Raw genomic sequence first — 25378 nt, forward strand, 5'->3', positions numbered from 1 at the left:
ATGGGGCTAACTGTTGGCCGTAAAGTCGTGTGCAAACGGATGCAACACTGTTGGAAAACAACTCCCAACATTGTTGGGAGTTGTTGCGTCCGTCTGTACGTAGCTAAAAGTTTGACCGGTTTCAAACTTTGCGCATCCACCAACATGCAACAGGGTGTACAAACGGACGCAGCATGTAACATCTAACAAAGTTGGGAGTTGTTGACCAACGATGTTGCGTCCGTTTGCACGGGGCTTAACAGAGCCAAAAAGTTTTAAGGTGGCTCGACCCAGTATTTTTATAGGCACACCTTCCATCTTTGAATCTCTTATACTTAAACAAATCGATCTGTATTGTAAAACGATTATGACACATGAATTACACTTAGACTAGACTTTATTACGGTATTATTTTGTAGGCGATCGGAATAAATGTCACGTGGCAATGACGTCACAATGGATTTAGCTGTAAATTTTGTTGTAGTTGTTGTAGTTATGATTAATTGGTAACAGAACTTCGTGTCGTCCAATTCGGTCTATAATCATACTCGTGATTAAACAAATCGGACTCCCGCTACGCGGTCATCCGATTTTGTTAATCACTCGTACGATTATAGACCGAACTGACCTCCACTCAGTCCTATTAATTACCACTATGTATCATAGTGGAGGTTCCGCGCGCGCGCGAAGCGCGAATGAGCAGAGCCCCATAGCTAAAGAAAATTGGAAACCTATGGATCCGAGAAATTTTGGTTATGACGTCAGCGTACGACCGAATACCCACTGTCTGTACATTCTTTCCGGATGGGTAAAGTAGAGAATGAATTCCTTCCCTCCTTTCCTAGAGAGTTTTGTCCCCTGTTGTTCAAAAAGGCTTTTTAAATGATTGACCAATCAGAATCTTTCTATAATAACAATACTTTATTCAAAAACATATAGTCATATAAACATGATACATGATACATAGTTGAAAAGGTGGACCTCGAGATTATTCCTATAAAAGGTCCCCTAACTGAACTTTAAGAGTATTAAAAAATTCTAAAAAAAAAGCACGTAAAAATCATTAGTGCAGGTACAAAGTGAAAATATATACAATTAAAATATTATCTACTGTGTCAATTAATTTTCATCCACCTTTTTAGCCTTTTTTTGTTAATGTTAATTTCATCATTGAAGAGATGGTTTGCAAACTGTTCCAGTCTTTGACGATTCTCAGAAAGAAGGAGTACAGAGCAAATGTTTGGTGGATTTCAGGGCCGACCATTTGCCTTTTGAGCGGGTTATGAGTGATTTCAGAAAAAATATTCTGCAGACAGATTTCGAGGGGAAAAATAGTGTAAGGAAATACCTGGGGAGAAAAATATCCTGCACTGAAATAAACATATCGCTCATGGCATATAATGCTGAAAAAAAATCTTACTCCGCTATATGTTGGGGAAAAAAAAATCAAGCTCCGGAGGTTTGGGGAAAAAGTTCTTACCCTAACTAAATCACCCATACCCCGCCTAAAAAGTCAAATAGGTCGACCGCTTAGCGGCTAAGGGAAGAAGGGATTTGACACCTTAGTAAATGACATCCATCAACAAAATGGCTGGCTCGTGTTCACCATGTGGCGGTTTTCAAGACCAAAGTTTTGAATTCCATGATTGAAAATATCACCTTCGGCATGGGCGTAGCCAGCTTTTCGACTTGTTGTAGACATAGCTGATTGCGGTCGGAATTTCATTTCCACATATTCTGAAAATTGCTTGTTTCTAATTCTATTGATTGCTCACATGACTAGTACGCACTGAGCTCACCTAAATTTTAAGCTCCTAAGCTCTTTAGCTCCCCCCAACAGCTAATAATTTATTCATGATTACAAGGGCCTGAGTGGGGCCATAAAATTGTAGGCCAGGGCCTATCGGTCTACAGGCTGGCTACGCCCCTCTTTGGCATACCCCGAAAAACTAATACGTCAACTAACGAAATTTGGTTGCGGCGAAAAATCCCATTAATTCAATCTGGTCTGATTTGGGAGATAAGTTGAGGCGACAAAAGGGTCCATATTTTGACCATTGCAGCATCACTTGTTGTTGCTCCGATCTAAATCCACGACAAATAGAACATCAACTAACAGAGGAGCGTCATTGTTTGCCCGTAAATCAGCTCTGTGACCTGTCCCTACAATAATAATACTAATCTATCATCTATACATACAGGCTTCACCTACACCTGAAGCTTCGCGAGTGTACAGAGCTTTAGAATTTCCTCTATACTTTTACTAGTGAGGGGTCAAAATGCTTATAATAGTTTAATTTTATACCTTCGTTTAGTAGTACTCAATACTTCATTAATTAACTTATACTGGCCCATACAATTGCACCACTTGAAGATAGAATGAAATTCTTTGATGGCATTCATTAGCTGAGGGGCGGTCCTTGTAGTTCTTCTGCCAACACTCCTTCATTAGTTTCTCCCAGGCTTGGGTAGGTTCTCGGCAACCTTTCACATGTTCTGGACGACCACCGTTATCCACCATCCTAAAGAAATCTTCTAGTGATACTGATTCAGTTTTGACGAAAGCTCGCTCTCCGTACCAGATCTCCCACAACATTATCCCAAGACTGTAGATGTCTGCTTTGCTGTTATACACCTGGGATTTGAACACTTCTGGTGCGATGTAGGCGGGGTTTCCAGCAAGGGTACCGGTAATGTCTACTGCTTCTTTAGATGCGCCAACGTCTGTAACTTTTACTGCGTTATCCTCTGACAGCTTCAAACAAAAAAAGCACAGTTTTAAGTTAAGACACCACTAAGATACGGCTTAGAGGCGGCCCATTGAGAGATACAGTACCTCTTAATTAATTGGCAAGGATGTTTCATGATGCTTAGATGGACAGAGAACTTTATTCCTTCTTCTTTTGAGTAACGTACACAAACATCCACCCTACCCCTCTCCCCTACCTCACCCCTTTAATCCCAAGCAATAATGTTTAAAAATTTAAATGGGGAGACTGGATTGTCGATTGAAAAAGGTTGTAGACAATTCTTGGAAGTTTTTTTTATGTCCAGTTTAACTTTTAATCTTTTATCTTACAATCGCCAGTTAAGGAAGACTAATCAGGGAAACGAGTGGTCATACTTGCATTAGATGGATTACACGTGGTCATTGGGTATCGAAAGTCTCATTCACGAATAGTAATTGACCATTAACCGGAAGGAGCGGTCATGGACCGGTTTGAATAGGGTTAATAGTCCCTAGTTCATTAAAAAACTCTTTTTTCACACGGTTTTAAGTTTCATATATCATATTAATAAAATTATACCTTAGCTTGAGGGGCTGTCTAGGGTCTAGCCTGTGAACAGGCTCTCTGTTTGGGCAAAGGATGAAAAAATCGCGAAAAAAATGTGAAAAAATCGCTATCTACAGTCCCGCCGATGGATCGTGACTTTGCCTTATATCATGATTAACCAGACAGTCAATTTTATCACAGCCATAGGTATTTTCTTCTTTCATTATTTCCATTTTTTCTGACACGTTTTTCTTTTAATCACAAAAAAATAAAAATATGCTTGTGTCCTTTTCCCATAAAGGGTGTTCACTACTTACTTGATGATATAGTTTTTATCCAGAAAATAACAGGGAGATTTGTTTTGCTGTCATACTGACTAATCCAATGGATTGCGGGATATCATGTAGATAGCGCTATCCACTACTTGGCCTACTGGGCAAAACGGATGAGCCAAAAACCACAAATTTGCATCTTACCAAGATGTTTTCCAGCTTAAGGTCTCTGTGAACAATCCTCTGTACGTCATGAATGTACGCTAAAGCATCAGTGATTTCTTTGACCCACTGACAGGCTGTTCGAATGGCCTCATGTTTTGTTTCGGATTTCCCGGGAATTAACTCCTGGTTTTTGAAGATATAACTCCGTAAGTTGTCCTTGCAATATTCTAAAACCAGGACAATTCTCACGTAATTTTGTTCCCAAAGCAGCGACGTGCCATAAAACTTTACAACGTGCGGGTGGTTCAATTTTCTAAAGATATAAAACAAATGAGTAAGAGAAATTAATAGTAAAGCAAAATTTCTGATACGACCGAAGGCTAAATAACACGCGCCGATTACAGTTTTATTTATTTGTTTATTTACTTATTACCCAGGACACCACAACAGCTAACGCCATCAGTGTACTGTGGGACCGTATACGTGTGCCCCATGTGTATCTTTCTCCCCATGTAAGGGAATTGGCTTGCGGAATCCGGAATCCTGGGCCTTGGAATCCGGAATACAGCCGTAGAAATCTAGAATCCCACTAACAATTGGAATCCGGAATCCAGTAATTGGACTCTGGAATCCACGGCATGGAATCCAGAAACCAAGACTGTCTTGGATTCCCTCACATGGCGCGATATCTTGGCGGTAACCCATGGTAGACCACACCAAACCAGGGGCACTGAGTTTTTCAGGTCCCTACTGACATCTGGAAGAATATTCCGTTAACTGACTGATCTCAATCACCAGTATATTGGCACTCCATCAACATTAGTTGAGCTAACCGGTTCGTCGCCTTATCCATTTCTCGGCAGAAAAGCCTTAAAGTTAGTTCCATTTTAGTTAATAATAGTTCTTCATGAACCCATACGGGCTAGAAGCAAAAGGAAAATTAGGCGTTTTGGATGAAGGTCAGTTACTTAAAAAAGTGTCCAACGTCGCGATATGCTACCATTTTGAGTGTCTTTGTCTAGTTTGTTTGAGTGTCTTTGTCTACTTTGTCCTTTATTCTCTAAAAGAGATCTGAGTTTAAATCTGAATTTACTTCTTTAAGTGTTTTCGTGTTTTTAATCAAAGTTATATAACTTTAAAATTTCATGTAATCTCATTACACGTTATCTACCTCACAATGGCAGGAGCCGATTACTAATACTGGATCTATCTTTAGCTTAATGTTTTCTGTCTGTTGATCGTTACTGAATAAACAAATTACTGTATAGGATTGCTCTCACCTTAAAATTTGAACTTCAGACATAAAAAGGCTTGCATTGTTTTTGGCATCAAGAACATCGTTGTACATTTTTAGTGCCACTACGGTGTAAACGTCTTCATTTCGTTTCATATTTCCCTTGTACACAACGCCAAATGCACCACAGCCGAGACGGGAAGAAGTATCCTCTTTCCAGTTCAGATTATCAGTACTGATATCAGTGGCTCGAACTTCTTTGAAGCCATATTCTGCCAGACGCCCTCTGAGGTGAAAACCTTCATCAATTATTGGCTGGTAGCGCTCTGACGTGTCTTTCTGTGAGCGTGTCTCGGCAACATATTGGTTGCGTAGCATCTTGCCTTCCTCTATCAATTCTGGTAGACGTGCTTCAATCTGCTTGAGGAACAATTTGGCGTCTTTCATTTGTTCCTTCGCGAGAAGCTCCAGGTATTTTTCCTCTCTAGAATCTTCAAGATACTTTTTCGATTCTTTTCTCAAGTAAGCACACTTGTCGCCCTCGTAATACTTAACGTTTTTTCTTTCCTGCAACTTCGTTTTAGTTGCCGCGAAAGCAAGAACAGGAGCAGTGAACATCAGAGCAACTAAGCCAAGTGGAATCCAGATTGGGCTAGTGAATCCAATGAATATTTTTGCTGCCAGTCGGATGTCTTGGTCTTCAAGAAGCTCGTCCAGATTTTCTGAATCAACATCAGCTGTGATGGCAATCTCGAGATTCCGCAACTGTCCTTCAAAAAAATTGAAGAGACCTTGAACGTGTTGAACGAGGGACTTGTAAGCATTTGCAAACACTTTATTATCTTCTTCCCATTGCTGTATGAATTCTCGCAGCCGCTTTGATAGCAGGTTCTTTATTTTCTGTGCTGTATCGTCCCAGTTGCCTTCTGGTCCTGGCACTTCATCTAATGTCCATGACGTAAAGCGAGCCTTAACTTCTTCAGATGAGAGGTACGCGGATAGTTTCTTCAAAGCACCATGCTCAAGTGTCCTCTGAAATTGATGAAGGCCTGCAACTGCTTCCATTTGTTTTTTCTCAAACGCCTCTAAAAACTGATCAATTCTACGCGTCTTTTCGTACAATTGGCTGCGATTTCTAGAGGCACTCTTCACGGATGCTTTTGCGTGATTAATGATTCGTTGAGTAACACGATCCACCCATCTAAATTATGAAAGAACTAATTCAACAAAGGTTATTCGGAAGGGTGGTTTTACTGACAACCATTTATAGGTTAAACAAGTATGTGCAACCCTAAAGGGCAGACCAGGGTTTGGTTTATTGCGATCAGCCGTCCTCGCGGCCCTATTCAAGACCAAAACATGATGTTTCCGACACTCGTTTTAGCCTCCTAAATTCATATGATACATATCCCCTTCCAGACTTGGCTTCCGAAATTTGGATTCGGTTTGTAATATAAATACCATTCTCAAACTCATTAATAATTCATAGAGAGAAAACAAAGAAAATCACAACCGTGACGGTGGTTTGGATATCGGTTATAAATTACCATAAAATTTTGGGAACTTTATCTATGAATTTCTCCAAGAATTATTATTCATTTGAGAAGCTATATCAAAAACTTCACTCAGCGTTTCATCCGATATCCAGACACCTCGAAGTCGGTCTTAAAAAACTCGGCAGAGCCTCGTTTTTCAAACTAGTTTTTCCCTTGGAGACGTACTACACCCGATTTCCAGAAGTTTTATTGGGCAAAATGTAGTATTCTTTTTTTGGACCAAAGCAGCCGGCCAGGATGAAAGCAGGGTAGCAACGCCACCGGCGACCTTCCAGACTACAAATGCTGCGATTTTGTTTGCCTTTTAGTTAGTGAATGCGTTACCTTGAGTAAAGTGCACGTCCGTTTATCTGTTGTAAACCTCAGTGGGCCTTGACGTAATCCACTTTTTTTGGCTCCCTTAAATACTCTCGATTACATTTTACGACTAATTTTTATTGCTTCCTTAAAAATTCTTTACTACGAAATACGTTTCTCTCAGAACCTCAGGGAGGTAAGGGAAAGGGCCAACCGGAGGACATAACGGGATAAGGCTAGGTAAAAAACCCTGTAAAAATTAGGCACGTGTAGCCTGATACGTACTTACCTCCAATGAATTTCCAGCCTGGATCCAATACTCTTTAACACCATAAACCTCAAGCCTTTCATCAAAGTGCAAAACTCCTCGGTAATTAACCCGCGGTCTTGAGCTTTACTGGCTTTCGTTGTTGACATATATATGACCTGTGACTCGGGATCAACGCCAGGCCAGCATACTTGTAGTTTTTTGATCACATGATTCTTGACCTTATCTGCCTCCTTCTCCGGGACTTGGTCCCACTTGTTACACACAAATAATGCAGATTCGACAGGCACTTCACCCTGGCATTGAAGTGAGACTTTTCTAACCTCCTCCAGTAATTTTTGAAGCTGCAAAAGCATTTGTATATATCATCAAAGGATTTCGGCAAGGATTCTAAGAATTTGCTCAACTTTACTACGCGCATTTTAATTGATTACCACTGACCGCTTTTGATTAAATGAAAGGCGCTTGTCTTCTGTTGTGCGATGTTTCACAAAAATCTGTAAGAGGAATTTCGAGATATCTTTGACTTTCTACAAAAAAGGTAAAAATTATGCATGAACTGAAGGCTGGACTTAACGCAGACAAATTTGCTATTTTTTCACATTAATTGACTTGAATGCACTGAAACTGTTTCCTGTCGTCTGTTGCTACGGAAGGCAAGAATGGACTTGGGCTTTTCTCAGGGTTTTATTCTAGTGCAAAATTGCCAAAAACATAATATGGTTAGTGCTAAGACTCTAATGAAATTTGTTTAATATCTTTTTCATTACTCAACACTCAACAGGAGTATTTTGTGCCCGGGGGGGTACTCCCTTATATAAGCCACATAGGTATGTGCCACCCCAGCGGGTAGAGTTTTTGCGCCGCTTTGGTCTGAAAACGGGTATACATTTTGGTCTTGAATCGGGTATGGTTTTTCGAGGGAACTACGGAGTGTATGAACGTATTTATCTTTTCAATTCCAAATGAGTTAAAAAGAAAGAGAAATATGAGAATTCGAGGTGTAGTCTGAAAACGGTTGTGAAAAATTACATTTTTTGGTCTGAAATCGGGTCAGGATATGAAGAACCAGGCGGCACACCCCCACCGAGAATTCCCAGGAGTACCCCCCGGGGGCTATGTGTGTAGTAAGGCACTTAGTTCATGACTTCAGCACAGAATTGACCTTTTACAGCAATTTCCTTGTGAAATATCCCCTTTAAGAACAGCTACTAAAAGATTATAGTTTACTATACGATACTTGCCCTATCCTTCTGAATTCCGCCTGAATTTGCACTGTTAATGACATAGATGAAAGCAAACGCTTGGGGTAGATAGTGTGTGACTGTCGCGTCCATAATATCAGACTCGCCCACTCCAGGACTGTCAATTATAACAATTCCTTTCTGAAATAGAAAAACTTTCAAATTTTTACCTCATTCAATGCAAATAGAGCTCACCAACTTAGTGATAAGACTGATTTGGAAATCATGTCTCAGATTGTTTGCTTAAAACTGTGTCGCTGTATATGTCACCGAGTACGTAATAGCTATTATTATATGTACAAAATATTTCATACTCCGTTTCAGATCGGCTCCAACCCCTGCTTACAGCAATGCTCCGTCACGCGTGACCAGTAAATTCCGACAATTCCGACAACGTTTTAAGTTTCGTTAACCATATTTGGGTGTTTTGGTGTGATCTGGGAAATACGAAAGGAAATTACAAAACCCGTCGAAAGATTTGAGGTTTTAACCACGGACTTTCGCAATGTTCTGACCTGTTGGTTGTAACGCTTTAGATCGAGAATTCAGGCCAGGTAAACCTCTCAGGACGGAAATCAGAAGACGGATAGTTGATTTGTACGAGAGGGACCGAGGGAAATCTCACCAACAGTTCGTGTTACTTATGGCGGAGTGTGCCGCATCATTCGTCATTATCAAACGTACAGCACATATTTTCCCCTTAGTCAAGAAGGACGAAGAAGTCCTTCTAAACTTTCAGACAACGTTCTAGAATCCATAGAACTGTTCAAATTGATGAAACCTAGCATGTTTGGAAGGGAAATACGTGAAAGGTTGTTGAACGATGGCGTGTGCGATGGGAGAAACTTGCCGGTTTTATCGACTGTAAACAAGGGAATAAAGATCAAGCTCCGCATAATAAATAAATACTCGATAAAACAGAGGTTACATTCGCCGCTATTTCTTCAGTATTTCCACAAGTATCGAACTTTCCATCTCTAATTTTAAGATTTTTTCCTGGAATTCTACATTTCAACGAAATCTCCAAAGTTTCAATGTGATCTTCTCTACGCCACTCAAAGTAGAGCGTTTATTGGAAGACTCGGATCACGTGTTCAGTTTACTGGTCAAGCGTGACGGAGCATCACCGCTGTAATTCTTCACAACCAGCGAGCGTTGATCAAATTGGAAATACGTCTGAGTTATCCGGTTAGTAACATCAATAGTGCAGGATAACGCAAGAAAAAGGGGCGGCAGCCAAGAAGACCTGAGGACAAGATTGCGTTAGCTCATTTGTTTTGATAGAGAGGGAGAAATAGCAGTAAATTTCACTCTCTTTGCGAAGAAGAAAATAACATAGCAAAACAGCAAAAATACACCTTGACCAAGAGAGGATAAAGGGGACAGAGAAGGCATCCCCCATACACACCCTACTCCACAGGTAATTTGACTCGAGTTATTTTTAACACCACAGATCTCAAGGGGGATTAGACAACAGCCAATCACATAGCGCGAATATGTTCCGCGTGGATGACCCACGCTCAGAGGCACGCGTCCTTCACGAATTGACGCAGAACAAAATGGCGGAAGACGCGGAGAGCGATATTGCTATTCGTTTTGTCGACGAAAACTACTACAGAGAGATTTCTGCTAAAGCTGTGTCAGCGAAACGGAAATTAAAAAAGAATCGCCCTTCCTCCCTTATATAGAGCTAACAGTACAGCAGGGAAATCCTTAACACACTGAATAATTATTCTCTCAGGATCATTTATAATTTACAGTTTGAAGAGAGCAATTTATGGTTTGATATTTATTCTTTTATTAGCTTTTATTATTCAACAAAAATAACACTTGGCGTCCTCCTTGCTTTATTGTACAAACGACCAGTTTCAATAGACCGGCGAAATTTCTCATTTCATTAAAGCACTGAGGTTACCACAACTTGGAGTTAAACTGACTTCACGGGTTGTCAAAGAGTCCAGCGATTCCCATTCCCCAGGTGAGCGCCGACTCATTTCGCTTCAATATTGCTCTCGATCTCTTTACGCTTTCATTGCCTTTCGCCCAACATGTTTTACACGGCGTTTAGTCACGCGAAACCTCCACGAAACATCCACGCAGCGCGCGAGGTAACTTTATCCTGATTCTAAAAATAACTCGAGACGAATTACCTATGGAATAGGGTGTGTATGGGGGATGCCTTCTCTGTCCCCTTTATCCTCTCTTGACCTTGAGGGATGACAATCGCTATTTGAAGAATGTCTGCTCGTCATCATTATTGTTATTATTAACATCACCATTAAAATTATTATCATCAAATCAACGTATTACCCTCCTTTCTTTCTCAATTTTAAAGGTTAAATTTTGCACTTAAGATGAGACTTGGTAGAGCAAAAAATAAAATGAGCCTCAAACTGTGACTTGATAATTACATATGCCGCGTCTACCTTCAGTAAACTGTGAGGCCAAAAGAGCTCAACCTTCTTGAAATTTGATCCCATTTCGCGATCGTTCTCCACGTGAACATAAGGAGAAATTTGTTGAAGGTAGCCTCCTTTGCACTCCTTTAACTGAATAACCTTTGTTGGCAGGCCTGTTTCAGGATCCTTGTCTTTAAAGTGAGCGACGATTTTACGTTCCTCCCCAAACTTAACTTCACAAATGGTTGACGTTGTGCTAAGAACCGAATATGGAAGAAGCTCTTCTCCCAGAATAAGATTTATCAAGCTACTTTTTCCAGACCCTGTCTCTCCTGCAAAGGTATAAAGTTATCAGTATTAAATTTCGGATCACTGAACAACTATCGTATTGCACGTAGAACTGAAGAAAAATCTATTCTAAGGACTATATAAAACTGATTACGTCTCAGAATATATCCACAGTACTAGCATCCGCCATGATCCTTCCGAGATCAACTAGACACTGAATCTCTATATTATATTGTAATTCAACATTTTGTTGTATTTTTTGCTGTCAGTAAGGAAATAAAAGCAGCAAACATTTCTATACGGATTTATGAAAAAAGGGTTAATGGAAAACAGTTTGTATAATTTCGCTCAACTTTCTCGAGGTGTTCCTCTGTCTTAGCATGTTTATAGTGTCGTTTATTCGAGCGAATTTATTATCACCTTGAAATGAAAACGCGCGAACAGAACAAAAACAACAAACGAACTGAAATAGAGCGATTTGATTGGTTTATCGAACGGATACGAACCGGCGTGCCTTTTGGTTGGTTAAGCGAATGCTCGGGGGGAAAACATCACGTCCGAGAACTTTTCAGAATTAATCGATACTTCGCTTTGACGTCATTCTGCAACACGATTGGCCAATCGAACAACGCCATATTAGGGTTTTCTTTGGCGGGGAAAAGAAGAGGCCATGTTTTGATCTTTTCATCCATTGGCTGATAAAACAAAGAACGAACACTTACTGAAACCAGTTTTCAAGGTCATACGAAAATCGCTCTAATGGCGCATCCCTTCTTCGTTGTTTCGTGTTTTGGGATTTGTGTAGAGGTGGCTGTAGACAGCTTCGAGTAGGGACTTGGCACTAAGCGTTTTCTAGAATTTCACTTCAACAGCGACAAAGAATAAAGAACGACGCGCAAAAAAATGTCGATATTTAAAAAGTTTTATGTATAAAGAAAATAAGTTTTTTTCTCAAAACCGCTGAATGAATGATTCACAAGATGTTTTCCTTGTACAATTATCTGCACCTTTTTTCTCTTCCAGATCTCTTCATAGATGACTTCGAAAATTGTTGTCCTTTACAGCTTCAGGCTGAGAGTAAAAAATTCCTTTTTTTCTAGAACATATAGAATTTAGTCATACATGTGACCCGGCAATAATCAACCAACAGCGGTCCCTGCTTATTTGAGTGAAAGTCTAGGCATACGTTGTAAAACAATATGCTGTCTAAGATTTTTGTATGTGTTGCACATGACGAAGCTTAATAAGATAAAATTAATTACGATCAATCACGCAAGGTTGTTCGTTCTTGTTTACCTGCCACAAGCACAAAGTATTCCTTTCGTGTCAGTTGCAGTTTGTGATGTTCAATATTGGCGACATGAAAATGGTTGGAGTCTAGTTTATTCAACAATCCCTCGACTTCAGTGAGAAGACTGAGTAAGCTTGTTCTTTTTCTTACTTCGTCATCTTGTACATCTGACAGAACAGAAAAGGCCTGCGAAAAGAAGTAAGGACTCATATAGTCGAAGACTCTAAAGGACTCAACTGCAACTGAACTATTTATTATTAACTAATTTTAGTCAACGAAGAAAATGCTAAAGAAATGTAGCATTACTAAAGTGGTAGCAAAAGTTATGTACTGGATGATATTAAAAAAACAAAATGTTTCGGACAATTCGGATTTGAATGTTTTGGGGTCATATGCTTTGATTTATGATTCAGATTAGAGATCGAAAGTAATTTGCTTTATTGCGTTCGAGGTATGAGAACGCAACCCCTAATTTGTTTTGGGTGTTCTGTGCATTATTGGGTGTCCTGTGCAATTGATCAGGGAGACTTTTTTGAGATTGCATTTTCGTCGTCGACAAACATTTGCTCGCTTTGAGGCGCTTGCTTACGATTTGCGTCACTCTGACGCGCTAACTCGCGTGGTGATTCTTGTGTCCGCGGCGTTCATCTTTCAAAGCGGTTTGCTAAGGTCTGATATTCTTCGTAAAGCGTTCATCTTTTAAAAAGTTTGCTGAATCTTCGTAAAGCGTACATCGATCTGTGTTTTCTGAATCGTCCAAAGCATTCATCTTTCAGAAATTTGCTGTTAAATTTTACTTTGGATTAAGCCTTCATATTTTTCAGCATGGTTCGTCACTGTCTTTGGAAAATGTCTGCGATTCCTGGTGCATGCATCAAACCGGGTTTAGTTCGGCGGCCGTTGTACCACTAGACTACGAGCAGTCTCTTATTTTTATTTGCAAAGTTACTGCACGCGAAACCTAAGCACGCGAGCAGCAAAGCCACGAGCCACAAGAAACGAGGGCGTAAGCCTGAGAAGAAAAAATCTCATTCCCTTTAGTAGTAATAACGTCGTGGTTTGCAATCGCGCTGGATGAGATAAGAACTAGACGGATTTAAATAGTCAGGTGGCTAAAGGCTCAGATCTATACAGAGTGGACAAAAGCACCAAACTTTGCATGGTTGTAGCTTAGGGTATGTTAGTCAATATTAGGATCGGTGCCCACCGCTACCTCTTCAGGATTTGCAGCAACTGCTCGCTGAAGTTCTTCAACAACCTTCCATGATGGGTGCCCTGTGCTGAAAATTGCAATCACTTGTTTTTTGCCATTTTTTGATGAAAATCACATAAAAAGGGAAGTAGATGGAAAAAGAAACTGTATTAATACTATTATTATTGAAACCAATGACTAAAACAAGTCAACTTAATGATATAGCAATTACGATAAACCATGGTGGGTATCCTGTGCTAAAAATATCAATTCCTTGATTTTTGCCATTATTTTGATGAAAATCACATGAAAGACAAGAAAATAAAAAAAGAAATTGTATTATTATTGAAACCAATGACAAAAACAAGTCAACTAAATGGAAAATCCAAGGAAGATGTTTTCAGACGTGTACCGAGTCCCAAATAGCCTTTCAAGATGGCGGCTTGAAGGTGTCTTTTCATGGACTGTAAGTATCTGCTAGAATAAATTGCCGTTTTTTAGGGGAAATTGTGCACAATTTGAATCACGACAGGTTTAAGTGAAGTTTTTAGCTCTCCTTGGTGATAAATTTGTTATCGAAAGCTACATTTTCGCTTCATATTTTGTGCCGATTATGAATGACTATACTGAGTTTATTAACTTACTGGTTAGTTAAAGGTTTCTGAAGCTGAGATGTTTTCTACACACCAGGATGGATATTAACTGGGATCGTTGTTATATTTACCAAGAATCAGCAAAAGAAGATTTGAGAAGCTTACTGGTTTAACGGTACAAGCATTAATTTATAGAACGCTCCTTGAAAATGTACTAAAAAGGCTGAAGTGCGAAATAGGCATACATGTCAGAGGAACGCAAGAAGAAAGTGGAGCAGCTTGGAAGGTCGAGGAAGACGAGAAGTTAAATAAATCAAGAGCATTTTTTGAACTCACTGAGTACAGAGCAAATGCAGTGGACAATGATACACATTTCTTATACTTGCCGAACTTCATATTAAGCTGTATTCGTTACAAACAGAGGCACACACTTTGCAGTCCCGCTATAGTGTCAGTCTTACACGGTCGTTTGCTGCCACAATCTCCAACCGGCTGTTTCTGATCTGCTTCAACATGCTTTTTTCTCTTTTCTAGTTTGCTTTTTCTAACTTGAACGTAAGGTGACAGGATTGATGCCACTTTGCACTTTAGTAACGTGTTTACTACTGTAGTGATTTCAATATGAAACGTAATTGCAACAAGACGGCACAATCCTAGCCTCTTTCTTGAATTTCAGTAAATTGTCAAGGAGCGTTCTATAAATTATTGTTCCGTTAAATTAATGGGTTTCTCAGATCCTGTCTTTTCGATTCTCACCCTAGGTAAATATGACAACGATCCCAACTGATTTCCATCTTGGTGTGTAGAAACGAGTTTAAACTCAATCACGATAAGACTGAAATCATGCTTATCTTGTCGATGTACCGTACTCATCCACCCTTAAGCGACGTCATTATGGGTAATGCAAGGCTAAGAACCATCACCAACAAAGCCTGGGAGTAGTATTTGATGACAACTTGCTGTTTGACGCACACGTCTCAGCATTCTTTTGCAGATTATCGTTTCACCAACTCAGGAACTTATCAAAGATAAGAACTTTTCTCACACAGGAGTCTAGCGAAATTGCAGTGCATGCTTTTATTACATCGAAAACAGACTATTAATTGCAATTCTTTGCTCTATGGTTGAAGGAAAATGCACTTGAAGGAACGTTTAATAATATGTTCAGAACACTGCCCCCAGGATCGTTACTCGGACTCGTAAACTTTGCGAACACATCATTTATTTGACCTTCACTGGCTTCCTGTTAGCTATCATGTTGTTTTTAAACTTATTTTGTCAGTTTTCAAATCACTTTATAACCTTCCACCTAGCTATCTAGCAGACAGTTATCGAAGGCCTTCTAGGAACTTGTGGTCCGCATCTCAGCAGCTCTTAGAACAACCTCGAAAACTCACGAGGAAAAGACTTTTTCAGTGTGCCCCCCTAAACTGTGGAACTCACTACCATTAGCTAGATTTTGACAAGTCACCATCTTTAGCCAGTTGAAAGAAACGACTGAGAACATATCTTTTTACGTAATTTTTAGAGAGTAAGTCAATACTTTTGTAAAACGTCTTTAATATCTGCAGATCATATACCTGTACTTATAGAATGTATATTTAGTTTTTTGCATGACTCATTATCATTATATATAAACTTTAAAGGCAAAATAATTTTAAAACAGATGAATTCTTGTTTCCTTCTCTTCTTTGTGAATTGCAAATAGATTTTAATATATGTTATTTCATGCTCGAGGTATAATTTTTTTCCTCTTTAACATTGTAAAGCACCATGTGCTCAGGATATGAGCGCTATAGAAAGAAGCTATTTTTAGTATTATTAATTCTAACCAGTACGAAAATAAACTCAGTATAGTCATTCATAATCGGCACAAAATGTGAAGAGAAAATGTGGCTTTCGATAACAAATTTATCACCAAGAAGAACTTAAAATTCACTTAAACCTGTCGTGATTCAAATTGTACACAATTTCCCCTAAAAAACGGCAATTTATTCTAGTAGATACTTACAGTCCATGAAAAGACACAGCCGCCACCTTGAAAGGCTATTTGGGACTGAGTACGCGTCTGAAAACATCTTCCTTGGATTTTCCATTTAGTTGGCATGTTTTTTTCATTGGTTTCAATAATAATACAATTTCTTTTTTATTTTCTTGTCTTTCATGTGATTTTCATCAAAATAATGGCAAAAATCAAGGAATTGATATTTTTAGCACAGGATACCCACCATGGTATATCGTAATTGCTATATCATTAAGTTGACTTGTTTTAGTCATTGGTGTCAATAATAATAATATTAATACATTTCTTTTTCCACCTACTTCCCTTTTTATGTGATTTTCATCAAAAAATGGCAAAAAACAAGTGATTGCAATTTTCAGCACAGGGCCCCCATCATGGAAGGTTGTTGAAGAACTTCAGCGAGCAGTTGCTGCAAATCCTGAAGAGGTAGCGGTGGGCACCGATCCTAATATTGACTAACATACCCTAAGCTACAACCATGCAAAGTTTGGTGCTTTTGTCCGCTCTGTATAGATCTCGCCAAAATTTTGCACTAAGCCACCGGACTAAAAAGAGAAAAGACGGACTGCAAGCAGTCTATTGTACCACAAGGTAAATTTACCAAGTTGTGTAGCTAGGCGGCCAATGTGTCACAAAGTAAATCTACCGAGTTGTGTAGCTCGGCAACCGTTGTGCCACAAAGTAAATCTACCGAGATGTGAAGCTCGGCGGCGCCATTTGATCATGACTTGTGATATTTTCGGTACTGGACAAACGAACACTTTAACTCTATGTTATTTATTAGGAAAAACTTATAAACCATCCCACAGTAGCGCCACTCTCGAGTCACTGAAATCAACACGCTCGACCAAATTACTGGAAAAGTTATTGACGTGAGCTGCACATACATTCCATTGAAGGCTTTGACAGGGTTTGTGCGAAGTTTGAATTCATGTGAAAGCTTTTAAAACAGTCAATTCAATTTAATTCATTTTGTCAACAAGTTAATGATTGGATGCTCTTAAAAATAACAGACAAAATTATCCGAAGAAATGTTTTTAAAGAAAGAAAAAGAATCCCGGGTTTAGCACTAATCTGCCTTTGGGCAACTGCGCCCTGTAATCACGCCAGTAAAACAAAATGTTCCATTTACACGCCCGACGCACTCTGGCTAATGTCTCCTCCGATTACAAGCACTTGACACCGAACAATGCGATATCTTTTCAAAACCTTCTTATAATGATACACAGTTTAAATAGAGGTTTCGCTGTACGCAACCCTTACGTTCAAAATATGCCATAATCATATTTATCTATATCGCAACCACCCTTCCCCCTCAACTGCTACCTCTAGGCTTAAAAAACATATCGAACGCACTCTCCTAAGCTCCAATTACTCCTACTTTATTATTTAACGTACTGCCGGGAGAGGTTTACTACCGGTTGGTATGTTTTTGATTTGAAGTCGTTCACGTCGCTGACATGCGCTGGGTTACTTATGCAAGTGCTTCATAATGTTTGCGACGTGGACAACTTCAGTTCTAACTTTGTACAATTTTGGCAAGAGCCATGCCGGAAAGAAACCTCCGTTAGCAGGGTATACATACATACACTGTTTGCAGGAAGCAGTAGAGAGGAGAACTCGTTAAGTCACGTTGCCATGGCAGCAAAATTTTGGGGTGACAACAAACCAAAAAAATCACTTAAAAAATAGGCAGTCTATGACCGCACGTGGCTTACGGTATAGCTTTACCTAACACTGACTTAAATAAGAGACGACTTCTGACATTTGTAGACTTCATACTATAAGCTTAATCAACATTGAATTAACCACAAGGAAACCAGGGTAGAACAAATAGTCGGCAAAAAACTGTGGGTATGCAGTCTGCAAATGTGACATAGTGATACAGGAGTGCATGTCCCGCTTGATATATTAGGCTGATTTAGCAACAGAACGGGAACGTCAGTTGACTACGAAGAAGCGCGCGGAAAGGACTAAACGCTACTTCCGGTGCCCAATTTGCCGCTCTGCGATTGGTCAAGCTAGTTGTTTGATTTGCGCGCGCCTTCGTCAACTGACGTTCCCGTTCTGTTGCTAAATCAGCCTAGATAAGTCAGAAAATAACAAAGATCGAGTAGAGTTAAACCCAACGTTATTAAAGTTTCTATTTAGGTTGCTTGTAACAATACTGTGCATTTCATACTTTAAGGTTTGTACTATACAGGGTGTCCCAAAAGTTCGTTCCTCTACTTTATAAGTCTGTATTTCAGAACGATTGGACTTGGAAAGCAAATCATTTCAACAAAAAGTTGTGTCTTTCAATATAATTCACTATTTTCATACTTATTGTGCCATCTTTTGACTCGAATATTCGATTTGTGTACTTCCGCGCCCAAGGTGCGCGTGCGCGAGTATATTTTCTAGCCACACATTTTTGGATTTCATAGCCCGAATCGCTCGAACTCCTTCCTTGTTTTTTTTGTGAATATCACGAAAGATAAACCCCATTAACGCAAAAACGTTCAGCTGCGTGAGAGAAGAAGCCTGTATACTTCGATTTACTGGCTTATCTGTTGTAGAAATTGCTAAAAAACTGGAAAAATCCGAATGTTGGGTGGTAGAATGATCATGGAGAAATGAAGGTTTTGAAGGCAAGAAACTAAGGGGAAGACCAAAAGCCCTGAATAAAGCAGCTAAAATAGTTTTAAAGAAGGCTAGATACAAAATAGGAGACTCGACAAGGAAGCTCAGTCTCACATAGTTAGCAAGCCAAATAAAAGGGTCGTGAAAAGCTGTTTGAAATGTTTAAAATTAGAGGCCCCTGTCTATTAAAGCCCAGCTCGTTTCAAATTTGTAAAGAATTACAAAAGGCTTGCTGTGGAAGGGGGCCGGGATGATTATCGTTTTTGGATGAATGCCCAAAATAAATTTTTTTCAGCTTCCTAAACTAAACAAATATTGTTTGGGGGTTGAACTGGATCCTGCGTACCAGGTGATAAAAAAGCTCAAAATGGATCATCTGTGGGTCTACACGCTGTATCGCACTTCATGCCGCAACGGCTACAGAATATGATAAAAAAACAAAAGGGAATGCCAGTTACTGAAATTCTGAACACATGTACTTGATAGAGAAATAAACATCTTCTAGAAATTTCATGTAAAAATAAAGTTTTGATCAAAAGTTATAGTGCGTGAAATTAGAGGAACGAACTTTTGGGACACCCTGTATGTAAATCGTCTATGTATCGTGACTTGCTTTACATGTTGTAGTTTACGTTCCGGTGTTGACAGTTTTAGTTGTTGAACTTTGAACTTTAATCATGGGGAACCAAGATCAGGGTGTGAGCTAGCAAGATTAAACTGTTTTCAATTCAACCTATTTTGAGTTCTTTTATTTGTCGGTGTTACCGATTCCCGACAAAAAGTGGCGACACTGCCAGGATTTATTCTCAAAGGAATCGTAACCCGGAGTTCAGTTGCACGCGAATAACACAACACAGCGAACAGACCGCCTTTGTAAAGAGCATGACGGAGCTTGAACAAGCTATGTAAAAGATCGACTCTAAATTTAGACTGTGAGCAGTCTCTTATTTTTCTTAGAAAAGTTACTGCAAGTAAAACCTATGCACGTCGTGGTTTGCAATCGCGCTGGATGAGATAAGAACTAGACGGATTTTAAGAAAAGGCGCACTGCAAGCAGTTTACTCTAAATTACGGCTGTTGGAATTTACGCGAGATGACGCACCCAGAATTCAAAGGAAAAAACGAGTTGAAGGCGGAAGAGCGATTGCAAAAAGCCCTGGAGCAACAGATCGACAGCGTTCACGAACAGACGGTAGAAATTCAAGCGTTGAAAATAGACAATTGCCTTTTTTAAAAGAGAAAACACCTTTCAGGCGACGGCGTCAATGGAGAGCACATGGCAATTCGAAGATTTCTCGCGGGATCACGTGCTAATTCCGAGTAACATTCGAAGCAATTGGAAGCTATCCTCGACCAAGGTTGAACAACCGACGATGTTCCGAAACAAAAAGGGGCTAAGATCAGGGAATATCGGATAGAATTCGGCAGAGTTCGTTAGTGGCCTTGGATTCTATTGTTACCTTCACTCAACGCGATAGCATTATGGCTAGCCTCCCACACAGGCGTTGTTCCCCTACAAGCGCCTGCGCGGGAGGCTACATTGTCTACACTCGTAATAGTTGACACTACAACTGCCCCCGCTCTGTATATTGTCGGTCAATAGTATTCTTGCTCGTTGTGTAGCTCTTTGAAATATACCGATTCATAATGAAGATTTTCACACATATTCCATACAATAGGTGAGATAAATACAGGAAACGCAAGGTTCCATGCACAGTTTCAGGTCGATTTACATAGCTTTGATCAAAACATTCTCAGTTTCGAGAATAGTTTATTCTAGACCATAAGAAAAGATTGAAGTAGAAGTTGAACTTTTCGCTATTTCTCTTTCACTTTTTACATTTAGTTCATTTTATTTACCAGAAAGGAAGCCTTAGACATTAAAGGTAGTTTCGAAAACGAAGCAATCGAAAACGAAGACCGAAGCACGAAGCACCCAAATCTCGAAAACGAAGCACCCAAAACTCGAAAACGAAGCACCTTATCTCGAAAACGAAGCACCCAAATCTCGAAAACGAAGCACCCAAAACTCGAAAACGAAGAGCCCTAGATCGAAAACGAAGCACCCTAGATCGAAAACGAAGAACCCAAAATCTCGAAAACAAAGCACCCAAAACTCGAAAACGAAGCACTCAAAACTCGAAAACGAAGACCCCTAAATCTCGAAAACGAAGCACCCAAAACTCGAAACCTCTGTAGGTTTAATAAGTGCAACTTCACGTCTTACATGACGCAATCCGAATCAGGTGGAGGCAGCGGATATATCCGCACCTCTTAAGGTCCACAAAATCCATCCCAAGGTTTTATAACCAACTGTTTCACTGAACGTTTCTTTGTAAGATACCCTGTATTAATTTTATTATTAGTCTCGCTATACTTGATACATCTTACCTTAATATGCATTTTTTCGGTACACATACATGTTTATGTAGACTTCAAAACTGTCCGTCAGCAGATTTTGGCGTATTCAAGTGTGCGTGAGCAGTGACACAAAAGGTCTGAGACGAGGCTGAAACGGAGTGTGAGGCTCGCGCGTATATGGCTTACGCCACGCTTTACCGACTTCTTTACTGATTTTAAGAAAAAAAAAACCGATTGTTTTGCAGTCTAACATATTGGGTATCTATGACACTGCGTGATCAGATCAGATCAGATCCAGGCAGAATTTGTTCTAGGATAACAGCCTGGGACCAGGCTCTATGGTGGGGAACAGGAGAATTCGATTCGTTATCGTGCTTGATTCCTGCTGTATTAGCGTAGCTCTCGTGTTTATAAAGGACAGACCGGTTTCGAGTTTTTGGGTGCTTCGTTTTCGATCTAGGGTGCTTCGTTTTCGAGATTTAGGGGTCTTCGTTTTCGAGTTTTGGGTGCTTCGTTTTCGATTTAGGGTGCTTCGTTTTCGAGTTTTGGGTGCTTCGTTTTCGAGATTTGGGTGCTTCGTGCTTCGGTCTTCGTTTTCGAGTGCTTCGTTTTCGAAACTACCGACATTAAAAGGACGTTTGATCTATTCACACTCGCGCATTCTAGTCTTATTTCAAACTTTATAGCGAAAGGACATCTGTGAGCAGGGAATAAGTCAGCATAGAATTTGATTGTTGGCGAATTTCTGTAAATGTCTATCAATCTGCTAGTGATAAGCTAGCCGTTGTTCACTCGTCTTGTTTGTTTGGGGCTGAGTCTTATTCCGGTCAAAGAGAGAGAAAGAGTGTCTGGCAAGGTTTCCAATATAAATCAAAGATTTGTGAACTCGTGTCTGGCAAACTCTCCAAGTGTTTATATATACACAGTTATACGCACCTTATAACTTCTTCTGCGCTTAACGGGTGTCGTTAAAATTTTGGTCCATAACTTTCACTGAAACAACTGCTCCACAGAATGTCACTGATAACACGTAACGCAAAAGAGTGTTGAAGTATGACTGCACAATAAATGTCACAAAATCTACCTAAGTGCTCCCTTGGGGATGTTCTGTCTTTACGTCATCCTAACCATTTCGTACTTGCGGGCGCAAACAATAGAAACGTCATCATTACCTACCGATTCCTCGAGGCCCCTGTTCAAGCAAATCGAGATTTTTTCTATATTGACTGTATGACTTTATCTTTCAGCTGTAAGTACTTTCCTTAATATACACGCGAGTTACTAGAGTGCCTCCTCGGGATTTCGCCTTCTGGGCGAAATCCCTGCGGAGGCAATTATGGCTGACTCAGCCTAAGGCACTGAGTAAGCCGCCACAAAAATGAATTCGCACTGTTTCAAACTTTCTCGATCTCATTCAGTTTCATTTAATTTGTTAAATGCTGGCGAAATTGGGTTTGAATCCGAAAGTACCAAGACAGGATAAAGGGGACAGAAAAGGCATGCCCCATACACACCCTATTCCATAGGTAATTCGTCTCGAGTTATTTTTAAGACTACAGATCCCGAGGGGGATTAGACAACAGCCAATCACATAGCGCAAATGTGTTCCGCGTGGATGTTCCACGCTCAGAGCCACGCGCCCTTCACGAATTGACGCAGAACCGTGGCGGAAGACGAGGAGAGCGATATTGCTATTCGTTTTGTCGACGAAAACGACTACAGAGAGATCTCTGTTAAAGCTGTGTCAGCGAAATGGGAATTAAAAAAGAATCGTCCTTCCCCTCTTGTATAGAGCTAACAATACAGCAGGGAAATCCTTAACACACTGAATATTCTCTCAGGATCATTTATAATTTACATTTTGAAGAGAGCAATTTCTGGTTTGATATTTATTTTTTTATTAGTCTATTATTATTCAACAAAAATAACACTTGGCGTCCTACTTGCTTTATTGTACAAACGACCGGTTTCAATAGACCGGCGAAATTTCTCATTTTATTAAAGCACTGAGATTACTACAACTTCGAGTTAAACTGATTTCATGGGTTGTCAAAGAGTCTAGCGATTCCCTTTTCCCAGGTGAGCGCCGACTCATTTCGCGTCAATATTCAGGAATGCTCTCTATCTCTTTACGCTTTCATTGCCTTTCGCCCGACATGTTTTGCACGGCGTTTAGTCATGCGAAACCTCCACGAAACATCCACGCAGCGCGCGAGGTAACTTTATCCCAATTCTTAAAATAACTCGAGACGAATTCCTATGGAATAGGGTGTGCATGGGGGACGCCTTCTCTGTCCCCTTTATCCTCTCTTGGAAAGTACCGTATCTGAGCCTAAGAAAAGAAAAAGAAAATTGAAAATTGTGTGCTATGTTCACCAAAAATCCGCAGAGCGGGCGTGTGAAATTAGGAATTTCCGCGTCGGAAGAAAAAAGCGTGAAGCAGGTGCAAAGTTCTCATTTCGTTAATATAAAGTTATCGGTTTCTTTCCGTTCTCGTTATTGTCGCCGTCGTCCTTGCTTAAGCTCTTTATTGTTGTGATCCAGAATATTTGCTACCATGGTAACGTACGACGTCACACTTCTCGTCTCTAATACCATATATTATGAATAATACCCTCGCTTCCACTCCCTCGTATACATGTACATCTAGCTGAATTATTCAAGTACCAGGCGAATTTTCACTAGTAGACTCACACCTGACGATACACCCCTAGAAGGACTTTTCACTAGTAGACTCACGTCTAATTTTTAAAGGCGTAAAACAAACGAAATGTTCGCTTCTTCTTATATACGAACATAGATGCATATGGATTTAATAGGTTTTTTCTTCTCGCTGAAATTAATAGAGAAACACCGAGTTTCCGGCTTCCGCGCTCAGGCAGGAATGTATAGGTTTCGCTTCACTTTATGATCAAAGGAATGTTCGAGCAAGTCAGATCAATAAATTATGCTGATTGCCTACTCATGAATGACATGCAAAAATATATATACAGAAAACTTACGCTACGAAAGTGACTGATAACAGAGCGAACTTAGAATTCTATGCTATAAATTGCATGAATTCATTCATGAAGTAACCGGTTATACTCTGTTGCTGTGACTATGGGAGAAGGATAAGAAAGATTTGGAAAACTGTATGCACTTCCATTCTGAAAAAAATTCCTTGATCCACCCCTGTTGTTACCGATTTGCGAAATGTAATACACACGTCTCTACAAACCATGACTGGTCTCTTTGTAAATGATAAGGTGTTAGTAAATCATGGTTCCTGTCCCCAGGAATACACTACATACAAATTATGAAACATCTAAAAATGCAGAATTGCACATCTGACTGCGTCAAGACCGAAGTCCTTAATGTTTAATATGCCTGCCTCACGCATCAGAAACCATGACCCTGAGTACTTCAGATACCTCTATAGAAACTTAGCTTGGGCGCTTTTTATATTTGACCGGAATTTTTCATTCACTTGAAATTTTGTGCTAAAAGGTATTACACTTATATAAAAGAAAACGCAGCTGGAGTAAAATGCGCTCACCATTATAATTTGGTTTGCAAAGACGGCGAAAGGCTTTCTTATAAAAGCATCCAAGTAACCGAAGCTAAAGATGCAACTACAACGTTAGAGTACTAGAAACATTAGTCGAATCTAAAACGTAATATCAGCTAGGCCTTTTAGCCCTCGGTTTCCTAGTAACATTGATTACCATCTTATGTCTTATTCCTTCTACACTAGTATAGTCCTGGTACAGTTCTTCGCTATACACCATCAAGCCTGATTCGGTGATAAACAGCTGTTCAAGCAAATCAAATCTACCTGGCTTAGTTTACAGCTGTAATTTCAAAGTTTAGTTATCTATAATGCGCAAAACAGAGAAATCGTCTTTTTCACGCGTACATAATTGCGCAATGCCTCTATCTCGGAAGTTCCCTCACAGAACAGCACTGACGGAAGAGCAAACCTGATACTGCGTACTGATGCGAGCAAATTGCGCCCAAGTGAAGAATAGCAATAGCCTATCGAACATCTACTATTAACAGCAATCACAGTACCTGCCCTGGACTCCAACCGGCTAACTTGTACGACTGGTCTAGTGTTGTTCTAAAGTGATCTTTCATTTGTTCCAGCGATGTTAACCCTTTGGCGGAAATGCCGAGCTCCTTCATTAACGGAAACATCTCCTCAACATCCTCGATTTCATCAAGGCTTTTTCCTTTACCTGCCGCCATTTTGATTGAGACTCCGGCTTATATGAAAAAAATGAAAACTAACGTAAAGCAGCTCATTGCGAAAAAAGCTGTTTCAAGTGATCTCTTCA

At 39.9% G+C, this 25378-nt stretch overlaps 1 protein-coding gene across 1 annotated transcript; it reads right to left on the minus strand.

Annotated features, from left to right (window-relative positions):
* Positions 1–893: 893 nt before the first annotated feature.
* Positions 894–25378, minus strand: LOC140949394 (uncharacterized). The gene is made up of 9 exons (XM_073398553.1): positions 25113–25378; positions 12274–12454; positions 10717–11021; positions 8282–8431; positions 7488–7576; positions 7068–7397; positions 4972–6126; positions 3731–4004; positions 894–2734 (listed from the first exon to the last, which is right to left on the minus strand). Exons 1-9 carry the CDS (start codon positions 25287–25289, stop codon positions 2321–2323), a joined length of 3075 nt encoding a protein of 1024 aa, XP_073254654.1. The 5' UTR covers positions 25290–25378; the 3' UTR covers positions 894–2320.

This window comes from Porites lutea, chromosome 10 (assembly GCF_958299795.1).
Source record: "Porites lutea chromosome 10, jaPorLute2.1, whole genome shotgun sequence".
In the NCBI taxonomy this organism is placed as follows: Eukaryota; Metazoa; Cnidaria; class Anthozoa; order Scleractinia; family Poritidae; genus Porites; species Porites lutea.